This window comes from Pecten maximus, chromosome 15, assembly GCF_902652985.1.
Source record: "Pecten maximus chromosome 15, xPecMax1.1, whole genome shotgun sequence".
In the NCBI taxonomy this organism is placed as follows: domain Eukaryota; kingdom Metazoa; phylum Mollusca; class Bivalvia; order Pectinida; family Pectinidae; genus Pecten; species Pecten maximus.
In genome coordinates, this window is record NC_047029.1 from 32,860,573 (window position 1) to 32,874,218 (window position 13,646).

General features: G+C 37.0%; 1 protein-coding gene across 5 annotated transcripts in view; it reads right to left on the reverse strand.

Moving 5' to 3' along the window:
* Positions 1-13,646, reverse strand: part of LOC117344213 (fibrous sheath CABYR-binding protein-like) — a 117,034-nt gene that overhangs the window by 45,848 nt on the left and 57,540 nt on the right. For all 5 annotated transcript variants that reach the window (XM_033906880.1, XM_033906876.1, XM_033906879.1 and 2 more), the window contains exon 2: positions 3,471-3,674. In XM_033906880.1, the coding sequence (XP_033762771.1) occupies positions 3,471-3,674 (204 nt within the window). The remainder of the gene's footprint in view (positions 1-3,470; positions 3,675-13,646) is intronic.

The following is a 13,646-nucleotide window of genomic DNA, read 5'->3' on the forward strand; positions in this document are numbered from 1 at the left end:
GAGTTGAGAATTAAATCTCAATTTAACTTTTTTTTAATTGACAAATGTTTATTTTTATTTATTTATTTTTTTTTTTTCTGTAAAAATTGAAAAATTATATTAATGTTGGGAGAAAAAAATCAAGATTTGGAATCATTATTTTCATTTCAATTTAATCCTTTTTTTGAAACATTGATATTATTAATTGATATTGATATTTTGGAAAAGAAATATGCTCACTTAATACTTCATCTTCCTTCCATCACAGAATTTCTGTCTAATTCCTTTCCAAAGATAATTTTATAATGGAGTTTTAGACTGATTTTTGTGTACAATACAGCACACAAATGTTGACAAGTGATACAATATAAGGCTGACATTCCTGTGGTGAATGGGTGTGTGTGAAATTGGGCAGTGTAGAACTTGTGGACTGGACTACAAAGGAAAACTTAAACTGATCCCTTATATAACTCATTAAAACATGGATCATTGAACCAGGCACAGATATGTGACCTAAGTTGATGTGAGTTTTTACTGAAACAGACATTAAAAACAGTCAAACATCTACAGGATGAGAGGATACAGTTTGTTATATCCTCTCACTGGACTAGAGGGAACACTCTGTAATATGCAGAATACATTTTTGGTTTAGAAATAGCTACTTCTAAATTCATAACACGCCTATTTGTCTTAAGAAATTTTACTGTATTGTCTTGACTTTATGAATAGCTGACTTAAACCCAGGCAACAATACAATTATTTGTCAAGTTAGTCAGAAATGCTAGTTATATTTCAACATTTTGGTACTAATAACTTTTAATTTCATATAACAGCAAGTCTACAATGACAAACATTTCAAGAGCTGGATTAACACATATACAATTTCATTTTTACATTAAAATGCTTTACACAACAGATTAATAACACCATTTGAAATTCACAAAAATGAATCTGTAAAAAAACTTCAAAAGAATTTGATGTTAATCTGATTTAAATCATATCATGATTTGTACTCCCATTCAGTAAACTGATAAATTGATTTAGTTTATGAATACAAGATTTTAATTAGATTTATTTGGATTTGACAGGGAGACACATCTTTAATTGGCCAGTCCAGATTTTCTATATATCCACCAGATGTATAAAACACCACAATGAAGTAAGTAATACTCTCTTGTCCCTGTAGACACGCCCCAGTCTCAGTAACACCTAACCTATGTCACGAACACTGATTATCTTTCCTTCTAATAGGCCACATCTGGGTAGCATCATAGGACCGTAAATGACACGTGAGAAAAAAAACCTTTACTTATCCAGAAGATAGAAAATTACTCCAGAAACAAATGTTTTTTAAGAATTGTATTTAAGATCAAATTACTTCATCAGACCTATTTTAAATGAACAAAGCTTTTATGACTTTCAAATTTCAGCAAGGTAATATCATTTGGAAATTATATTATTAAATTCCTGAATATATTGATAAAGCAAAATATGAATGAATTAATGAACAGATACTTTTTGGTTTAATATTTTTTTTTTTTTTTTTGAGGTTTTAATTTTGGCTACTAAACCAACCAGAATACAAAACAAAACATTTAAAATGTTAAAATTAAAGTTGATTTGTTCTGCTTATTATACCTAATAGGTAAGCTAGTTTATATTGAGTTTTTTATTATTATTATTGTTGTTAAAATATGTCTATAACAACCATTTTCATGTGTCAGAATTAAATGGTCAATAAAAACCATTTGGAATTGATTTTCTTTGATAAGAGAACTACTCAGCTGAAGGCTGGAGGAGTTATCTCCCTTTAGAGATGTAATGCGATATTCTCCTGGAAAACAGCTTGAAAATGTTTCCCATTTCAAATGATTATGAATATATCAAAGTTTAAGCTAAAAATAGATCTTAAAAAAAAATTGTTTCATGGGAGTTTTGAATTTAATAATAATTTAAGTTTAAACAGGATTTATTTCTATCATCATCTGTAGTAAGTGACCACATGTTTGTGTGTTACAATCTCATCCATTCTTACGTATATATACACTTCTTGTTAGAGTCTGTGACCAATTTCAATTCAATGCATAATTAAAACATTTAATTTTTACAATAATTTGCATAAAGTAATTTATATTCATAGTATAGTAAAGAAAAATTCAGTGTTCCAGTTAGCAGAAGATTCCTGATTTATAAGGTTTGTAAACACATACAATCTTCAAATCTATTGACGTCAGTGGTACTATATTTATGCTGAAAATCTTTTCTTTAAAAGAATCAAAAAAATATTTTAATATTCATAAATACAAAAACATAATCACTTCACGTTGTAGACATTAAATAATTTTTTTGCTTGGGTTTATAACATGTTAAACAACATTTGTTTGCCTATCCTGGGTAAATATCAAACCTAAACTAGAACTTGAAATTTCAGCATCACACCTGATCATGCATGTACAACACAGTTTTATTCAGCTTGGCCTTATACTGAAATGAAAGCAACAAAAAATCACACCCAGTCGGTTGTGATAGCAACAGTAACATATTGTTATACAAAACAGAAAGCTTTCATTTCCACTGGAAAAACTCCCACTCAACATATGGCCAAATGTTACATACACTGCCTGATTGATGAGCAAAACAGATTCCAGCTAGAAAGTTTAGTCAGTTTTCTTACTCACAAATTTGCATGTGTAAGCTGTCAATGCTTTGCACTTGATGTACTTGACCACATGGATAGCAGCTGTAGAGTGTGTAGCAGGTATGTTTACTCAGCTTAACCTAGCTATACATACTATTTTGTAAGTATTTATGTTGTAAATGAAGGATCCGCATTTCACTAGATATACATGTTTAATAAAGGTTATGTATACTATGTAGTTATGAGGGTGAATGTTTATGTAGCTTTATTTTTAACAGCTGTGTATAAGACTTGCCCCTGTCCTATACCTGTATATCCCTCCACTAAGAGATTCGGAGGCTGGTCTGTGGTATAAATCACCTGTAGTGGTCTAATACACTCTGTATTACCCTCTAATTTAGGTCCCGGATCACCAGGGGGTGGAATCTGTTCTAGTGGTTATAGGTGATGAAAGGAACATGATAACAATGACCAGGCTTTAAGTGGGCGGCTAATTAGTTATCAAGTTTCCCAATTAGGAGTATAGTGATTTAACATGAGATCTACACATAGTTAACACCAGTATATAGTATACATCAGTTATAGAAATATAGCTCCTAAAAACTATACAAACTTATATATTTCACAAACATAATTAATACATACAAACATATCAGTTACAGATAAATAGTTCCTATAAACTTTTATCATAGAGATACAAAATGAATATATTGCATGTACAAAATTATATACAGATCCTTATTTTTCTTAATCATAGCCTTAAACTACCCTTACACTGGACTAATACATACTTTTCTATCATTTTAGATAATTCAGCTGATAAAAATAATGTAAATGGTCTGTATAGACTTACTTTGAGTTAACTGTAACATGCTTGACACGTCCGTCTGGCATAATGACAGCCAGGTCAACGTCATCGCTGACGATCTCGTTCATGTTCTCGTCATCCGGTGGTTCAGAAGGATATGTGATAGACACATTGCCGTTGTTCTGAGGCTGTTTCATGAACTGCTTTGGACTGAACTCCTTCCTGTTAGTCTTGGCACTCATGGCCCTGCTGTAATATAAAACAACCTGTCAGTGTAAAGAGTAACCTCCCTTAGTCTACAATGTGTACAAGTACAGAATGAATGAATTGAGTCACTGGGAAAATATCTTTATGTAATATGTATGGAACTATTTTTTTATAAAGTGATTCCAGAAATGGTATATATTTGTAACTCTCAATTCACAATTTCAAAGTTAAAGATTTAAAAGTTGTAACATTTTGTAATATTTAAAAAAAAAAAAAAAAAAAAATCAACATTATTAAAATTCCATGTAAAAAATTCTGACATACAATATCAGAAATATATAACTACTGGTAGTCCATTTCTGAATATAACGTGAACTACTGAAAAGTTATTCCCCTTGATTTTCCCAGGTAACTTAACAGATTAAGATATTTCTAAAACAAAGGTAAACAAGATACTTCAGGAAGCATTACTGAAGCACACACTTCCTAGATAAGAGGAAATAGTGTTAATTTAAACACCCTAACGATAAAACACCAGCATTTAACTATAACACTCAACTTCAACTATAAAACAACGTACCGGACATCTGACTTAATGCCCAACTTCAAACAAAAAAACCATGCTTGGAACATAATCCTCAATATTTTCAAATGTGTGACAATTCTATGCTTTTATCATAGTACCATATTTATCTGAAAATAAGGATCATCTACAAATGTAAGCCGAAGGGCTTTTAAAATTTTTCAGAATTTTCAATTTTAAAATAGAATGCCTTCTCTAACTTAACTTCACAGCTGAAATGTTGCCCCTCTGGAGGGGGCTGATTTGATAATAAATATTCTAACTATAATTACTTATGAACTGGTCACCATGTACCCAGGTATCCATTATATCTATAAAATCTATAGCAAGCTGATCATCCCTTCAGATAAAGTACACACAAGCACTTCCACTTCAATGGGAGGATGTCAAACGTAAGCCTTAAGAAGTTTGTATACAAAACTCCACGCAATAGTTTACATATTAAATCCTAGGTCCTTCAAGATTTGCTCCTTACCATAGTCATCCTGTACGATGACCAGGGGGTCAAAGCTTCGCCTCATAGTAAGGGTACGGAATTATTGCTTAAAGTTCACTGAACTGCAGCTAGTAGACATGGTGGGTGGGTGGGTTTATTACCAGGTATGGGCTTTAATTTAATTGGTAGATAACAATGGTATTGGTATCATATAAGTATGTAGATACATTTATTTTTAGTGCTAAATATCAAATTTTTGTCCTCTTACACATCAAATTTATCTCTTCCCCCTCCAAGTTAAAATTCAAATGTGCAAATTCAAATTCAAATGTGCAATGAATTTACATAAAGTTACCTAATCTTAATTTTATGGTTCAGATTTTTGAATGGATACCAGACATCTGAATTATTTTGAACATTACTTTCTCTTTCATTTAAATTCCCATGATATTGTGTGAACGAAACGCCACAATTACCACAAACATTTGGAAGTAACACAAAAATTTAAAAAGACTTTAACTGAAATGTTTAACGACAATTTTCATATTATCTAATGATGCTGTGAAATTGACGGGCATCAAATACATTAAAACAAGGTAATTAAACACTATATTGCCACCATTACCTTTTAGCAATGATCATAATATTGGTTTCATTATAATTAATAAATATCAAATTTGAATACCTGAGAGATATTTCAATTATCATAACTAGAAACAAATCAAATTTGTTCCTGGATTCAAATGAAATAACACTGCCCCTAATTTTTAATGTACTTATATTTGAGTTGCCCTCACTTTGTTGTCAACATTTCTGCAGGTGTGCATTTTTATTTATAAAATGTATACATAGAGGTAAGTTCTGTCCTAATGTACAGCTTCAACAGAAAACATTTATTTACTTAACTAATCTTGTATAACAGTGCTGACATTTATCAGCTGATAGGTACGTTTGATAAAATACCATCCAGTTTTACCTACCGAGCCATGTGGAAGGATCGCGAGGCCACAAAACAGTCTCTAATGGAGTGATAAACGCTATTACAATGGCAATGATCTCCGGTGCTGGTGATAAGTTTTCCTAGCCGTTTCAGAGTCAATAACACTGTGTCACCTATCTGTTATACAGAAAACCTTATACCTTGCATTAGGCTAGAGTACCACACCCAGCTGTAACAGGGATGAGAATTAAGACCATTCGGTCACACATACATATATATATTGAGGGGTACAATTTAATCACCTGACTATTTGACAGAAGACTTCACATCTGGATGACATTGAGTGACCTTCAGAGATCACTGTTAATTACAGGTAGATAGTAGGACTCCTTAGTAAAGACAATAAAAACATCAGGATTGACATTGTATTTAAAACAACATCTCAACAGATGTTTCCCCACTTGTCATCACACAATGTTAAACAAACAGATGGCCTATTACATAGTGAATAATTTTCAATTCCTGAATATAAATACAGTAAGCAAATTTTACTATGATGATTTTTTTATAATTCAAATTTCTCCTAGTTAACACTTTAAATAATTATATAAGTATTTAGCTCTCAACAGGTAAATCTAAAAAAAAAAAAAAGAAAAAAAGCACTGTGTAATTATTTTCAGAAAAGGAATACCATAATTATCCTGGATAAAATCCCCAACGTTTTTCAGTACAAATGTTCATAGATATATGCACACATTTTCACTCCCCTGCAATATTGCACCCTCTACTTCCAGTACTCCACCAGGCTTTTATTATTATCATTATAGGAGATATATTTTTGGATTACTTCATAGATGCAAGACCATTTTAATTAACTTGAGTTATTTATAAAAGGACTCGCTGAGATATTTTGTAACTCTAAAAAAAAAAAAAAAATCAGAGTGGAATGAATTAAACTGCATGTAATCTCAAAATGGATATGTGATCAGGACATTTCTATTTCTCTACACTTTTTCTGTTTAAGTACCAATTAAAATGATTAAAGCTGACAAAATGAATTAAGTATTGATACAAAGCTTTAAAAGCAATTCATTACATAGCGTACAGGTACATATAGGTTTAACCTGTATGATGTAACAAGTGTACATGCAGGTACATTTTTTTTTTCTGTATGATTTATCAGATGATTGATCAAACTGCATCTCCATGTAACATAAACTTCACAACATCACAAATAGTGCTCATTGGTATTTAAGTCTGAATCCACACAAAGGTAGATTATATATACAGATATAACACTAGTACTCCATATCAAACTTCACCCCAATATCACATAACATCCGTATCAAACTTACATCACTTTATATGAAAAAACCAAAATGCATCCCCAAAGGCCTGAACTGACATTCGTTGCAATGCCATTTCAGTAATTCAGAAATCCATCAATATCCAAAAAATATTCCTAATTCATTCCGAATATTTATCTTATAGAATATGTCAGAAAAAATCAATAATCTAAATGTTGTTACATAGATCATTCTACAGTAATTCACAACTATTTTCTTACATATCCTGAGAAACGGGCTAGTCTGTGTTGTCGTGTTTGAGTCCATGGGCAAGACACTTTCCCTAACTGCTCTGGATGGGATGTGACGGGCTTCCTGTATATTGGTATAGTCACAAACTACTACAAGCAAATCGCCACCTCAAAATGACCATAGCTGTTCACTGAGCTGAGTGACAAACCAGCTAAAAAGTCCTAGATATCATATCAGGTTTAAAGAAACTCAGAATTTGGTATGTTTTCCTGTTAAAGAATTTCCTTATTGTTCATGTAAATCTATATTCATATTTCCAGACATAAAACTCTTGGCTGAGTCAATCAGGACTTCCTCGTAGTAAATTCTTTCTTTTGAAGATGTGATGTAGAATGTATTCCTAGCTTTACTGTGTGAGGGGTATACTGACAGACAGTCCTGTTATATTACCCCCCTAACTTTACTGTGTGAGGGGTATACTGACAGACAGTCCTGTTATATTACCCCCCTAACTTTACTGTGTGAGGGGTATACTGACAGACAGTCCTGTTATATTACCCCCTACTGTGTGAGGGGTATACTGACAGACAGTCCTGTTATATTACCCCCTACCTTTACTGTGTGGGGGGTATACTGACAGACAGTCCTGTTATATTACCCCCTACTGTGTGAGGGGTATACTGACAGACAGTCCTGTTATATTACCCCCCAACTTTACTGTGGGGGGGGTATACTGACAGACAGTCCTGTTATATTACCCCCTACTGTGTGGGGGGTATACTGACAGACAGTCCTGTTATATTACCCCCTAACTTTACTGTGAGGGGTATACTGACAGACAGTCCTGTTATATTACCCCCTAACTTTACTGTGTGAGGGGTAAACTGACAGACAGTCCTGTTATATTACCCCCTAACTTTACTGTGTGTGAGGGGTAAACTGACAGACAGTCCTGTTATATTACCCCCTAACTTTACTGTGTGGGGGGTATACTGACAGACAGTCCTGTTATATTACCCCCTAACTTTACTGTGTGGGGGGTATACTGACAGACAGTCCTGTTATATTACCCCCTAACTTTACTGTGTGAGGGGTATAGTGACAGACAGTCCTGTTATATTACCCCCTAACTTTACTGTGTGAGGGGTAAACTGACAGACAGTCCTGTTATATTACCCCCTAACTTTACTGTGTGTGGGGTATACTGACAGACATTCCTGTTATATTACCCCCTAACTTTACTGTGTGGGGGTATACTGACAGACAGTCCTGTTATATTACCCCCTAACTTTACTGTGTGAGGGGTATACTGACAGACAGTCCTGTTATATTACCCCCTAACTTTACTGTGTGGGGGGTATACTGACAGACAGTCCTGTTATATTACCCCCTAACTTTACTGTGTGTGGGGGGTATACTGACAGACAGTCCTGTTATATTACCCCCTAACTTTACTGTGTGAGGGGTAGACTGACAGCCAGTCCTGTTATATTACCCCCTAACTTTACTGTGTGAGGGGTATACTGACAGACAGGCCTGTTATATTATCCCCTAACTTTACTGTGTGAGGGGTATACTGACAGTCCTGTTATATTACCCCCTAACTTTACTGTGTGGGGGGTATACTGACAGACAGGCCTGTTATATTATCCCCTAACTTTATTGTGTGAGGGGTATACTGACAGACAGGCCTGTTATATTATCCCCTAACTTTACTGTGTGAGGGGTATACTGACAGACAGTCCTGTTATATTACCCCCTAACTTTACTGTGTGAGGGGTATACTGACACACAGTCCTGTTATATTACCCCCTAACTTTACTGTGTTAGGGGTATACTGAGAGACAGTCCTGTTATATTACCCCCTACTGTGTGAGGGGTATACTGACAGACAGTCCTGTTATATTACCCCCTAACTTTACTGTGTGAGGGGTATAACTGACAGACAGTCCTGTTATATTACCCCCTAACTTTACTGTGTGAGGGGTATACTGACAGACAGTCCTGTTATATTACCCCCTAATTTTATTGTGTGAGGGGTATAACTGACAGACAGTCCTGTTATATTACCCCCTAACTTTACTGTGTAAGGGGTATACTGACAGACAGGCCTGTTATATTACCCCCTAACTTTACTGTGTGAGGGGTATACTGACAGACAGTCCTGTTATATTACCCCCTAACTTTATTGTGTGAGGGGTATAACTGACAGACAGTCCTGTTATATTACCCCCTAACTTTACTGTGCGAGGGGTATACTGACAGACAGTCCAGTTATATTACCCCCTAACTTTACTGTGTGGGGGGTATACTGACACACAGTCCTGTTATATTACCCCCGAACTTTACTGTGTGTGGGGTATACTGACAGACAGTCCTGTTATATTACCCCCTAACTTTACTGTGTGAGGGGTATACTGACAGACAGTCCTGTTATATTACCCCCTAACTTTACTGTGTGAGGGGTATACTGACAGACAGTCCAGTTATATTACCCCCTAACTTTACTGTGTGGGGGGTATACTGACACACAGTCCTGTTATATTACCCCCGAACTTTACTGTGTGTGGGGTATACTGACAGACAGTCCTGTTATATTACCCCCTACTGTGTGAGGGGTATACTGACAGACAGTCCTGTTATATTACCCCCTAACTTTACTGTGTGAGGGGTATACTGACAGACAGTCCTGTTATATTACCCCCTAACTTTATTGTGTGAGGGGTATAACTGACAGACAGTCCTGTTATATTACCCCCTAACTTTACTGTGAGGGGTATACTGACAGACAGTCCTGTTATATTACCCCCGAACTTTACTGTGTGTGGGGTATACTGACAGACAGTCCTGTTATATTACCCCCTACTGTGTGAGGGGTATACTGACAGACAGTCCTGTTATATTACCCCCTAACTTTACTGTGTGAGGGGTATACTGACAGACAGTCCTGTTATATTACCCCCTAACTTTATTGTGTGAGGGGTATAACTGACAGACAGTCCTGTTATATTACCCCCTAACTTTACTGTGTGAGGGGTATACTGACAGACAGTCCTGTTATATTACCCCCTAACTTTACTGTGTGAGGGGTATACTGACAGACAGTCCTGTTATATTACCCCCGAACTTTACTATGTGAGGGGTATACTGACAGACAGTCCTGTTATATTACCCCCTAACTTTACTGTGTGAGGGGTATACTGACAGACAGTCCTGTTATATTACCCCCTAACTTTACTGTGTGTGTGGGGTATACTGACAGACAGTCCTGTTATATTACCCCCTAACTTTACTGTGTGAGGGGTAGACTGACAGACAGTCCTGTTATATTACCCCCTAACTTTACTGTGTGAGGGGTAGACTGACAGCCAGTCCTGTTATATTACCCCCTAACTTTACTGTGTGAGGGGTATACTGACAGACAGGCCTGTTATATTATCCCCTAACTTTACTGTGTGAGGGGTATACTGACAGTCCTGTTATATTACCCCCTAACTTTACTGTGTGGGGGGTATACTGACAGACAGGCCTGTTATATTATCCCCTAACTTTATTGTGTGAGGGGTATACTGACAGACAGGCCTGTTATATTATCCCCTAACTTTACTGTGTGAGGGGTATACTGACAGACAGTCCTGTTATATTACCCCCTAACTTTACTGTGTGAGGGGTATACTGACACACAGTCCTGTTATATTACCCCCTAACTTTACTGTGTTAGGGGTATACTGAGAGACAGTCCTGTTATATTACCCCCTACTGTGTGAGGGGTATACTGACAGACAGTCCTGTTATATTACCCCCTAACTTTACTGTGTGAGGGGTATACTGACAGACAGTCCTGTTATATTACCCCCTAACTTTACTGTGTGGGGGGTATACTGACAGACAGTCCTGTTATATTACCCCCTAACTTTACTGTGTGTGTGGGGTATACTGACAGACAGTCCTGTTATATTACCCCCTAACTTTACTGTGTGAGGGGTAGACTGACAGCCAGTCCTGTTATATTACCCCCTAACTTTACTGTGTGAGGGGTATACTGACAGACAGGCCTGTTATATTATCCCCTAACTTTACTGTGTGAGGGGTATACTGACAGTCCTGTTATATTACCCCCTAACTTTACTGTGTGGGGGGTATACTGACAGACAGGCCTGTTATATTATCCCCTAACTTTATTGTGTGAGGGGTATACTGACAGACAGGCCTGTTATATTATCCCCTAACTTTACTGTGTGAGGGGTATACTGACAGACAGTCCTGTTATATTACCCCCTAACTTTACTGTGTGAGGGGTATAACTGACAGACAGTCCTGTTATATTACCCCCTAACTTTACTGTGTGAGGGGTATACTGACAGACAGTCCTGTTATATTACCCCCTAATTTTATTGTGTGAGGGGTATAACTGACAGACAGTCCTGTTATATTACCCCCTAACTTTACTGTGTGAGGGGTATACTGACAGACAGTCCTGTTATATTACCCCCTAACTTTATTGTGTGAGGGGTATAACTGACAGACAGTCCTGTTATATTACCCCCTAACTTTACTGTGCGAGGGGTATACTGACAGACAGTCCAGTTATATTACCCCCTAACTTTACTGTGTGGGGGGTATACTGACACACAGTCCTGTTATATTACCCCCGAACTTTACTGTGTGTGGGGTATACTGACAGACAGTCCTGTTATATTACCCCCTAACTTTACTGTGTGAGGGGTATACTGACAGACAGTCCTGTTATATTACCCCCTAACTTTACTGTGTGAGGGGTATACTGACAGACAGTCCTGTTATATTGCCCCCTACTGTGTAAGGGGTATACTGACAGACAGTCCTGTTATATTACCCGCTAACTTTACTGTGTGTGAGGGGTATACTGACAGACAGTCCTGTTATATTACCCCCTAACTTTACTGTGTTAGGGGTATACTGAGAGACAGTCCTGTTATATTACCCCCTAACTTTACTGTGTGAGGGGTATACTGACAGACAGTCCTGTTATATTACCCCCTAACTTTACTGTGTTAGGGGTATACTGACAGACAGTCCTGTTATATTACCCCCTAACTTTACTGTGTGAGGGGTATACTGACAGACAGTCCTGTTATATTGCCCCCTACTGTGTAAGGGGTATACTGACAGACAGTCCTGTTATATTACCCCCTAACTTTACTGTGTGTGAGGGGTATACTGACAGACAGTCCTGTTATATTACCCCCTAACTTTACTGTGTGAGGGGTATACTGACAGACAGTCCTGTTATATTACCCCCTAACTTTACTGTGTGAGGGGTATACTGAGAGACAGTCCTGTTATATTACCCCCTAACTTTACTGTGTGAGGGGTATACTGACAGCCAGTCCTGTTATATTACCCCCTAACTTTACTGTGTTAGGGGTATACTGAGATACAGTCCTGTTATATTACCCCCTAACTTTACTGTGTGAGGGGTATACTGACAGACAGTCCTGTTATATTACCCCCTAACTTTACTGTGTTAGGGGTATACTGACAGACAGTCCTGTTATATTACCCCCTAACTTTACTGTGTGAGGGGTATACTGACAGACAGTCCTGTTATATTGCCCCCTACTGTGTAAGGGGTATACTGACAGACAGTCCTGTTATATTACCCCCTAACTTTACTGTGTGTGAGGGGTATACTGACAGACAGTCCTGTTATATTACCCCCTAACTTTACTGTGTGAGGGGTATACTGACAGACAGTCCTGTTATATTACCCCCTAACTTTACTGTGTGAGGGGTATACTGAGAGACAGTCCTGTTATATTACCCCCTAACTTTACTGTGTGAGGGGTATACTGACAGCCAGTCCTGTTATATTACCCCCTAACTTTACTGTGTGAGGGGTATACTGAGAGACAGTCCTGTTATATTACCCCCTAACTTTACTGTGTGAGGGGTATACTGACAGACAGTCCTGTTATATTACCCCCTAACTTTACTGTGTGAGGGGTATACTGACAGACAGTCCTGTTATATTACCCCCTAACTTTACTGTGTGAGGGGTATACTGACAGCCAGTCCTGTTATAATACCCCCTAACTTTACTGTGTGAGGGGTAGACTGACAGACAGTCCTGTTATATTGCCCCCTACTGTGTAAGGGGTATACTGACAGACAGTCCTGTTATATTGCCCCCTACTGTGTAAGGGGTAAACTGACAGACAGTCCTGTTATATTACCCCCTAACTTTACTGTGTGTGGTATACTGACAGACAGTCCTGTTATATTGCCCCCTACTGTGTAAGGGGTAAACTGACAGACAGTCCTGTTATATTACCCCCTAACTTTACTGTGTGAGGGGTATACTGACAGACAGTCCTATTATATTACCCCCTAACTTTACTGTGTAAGGGGTATACTGACAGACAGTCCTGTTATATTACCCCCTAACTTTACTGTGTGAGGGGTATACTGACAGACAGTCCTGTTATATTACCCTCTAACTTTACTGTGTGAGGGGTATACTGACAGACAGTCCTGT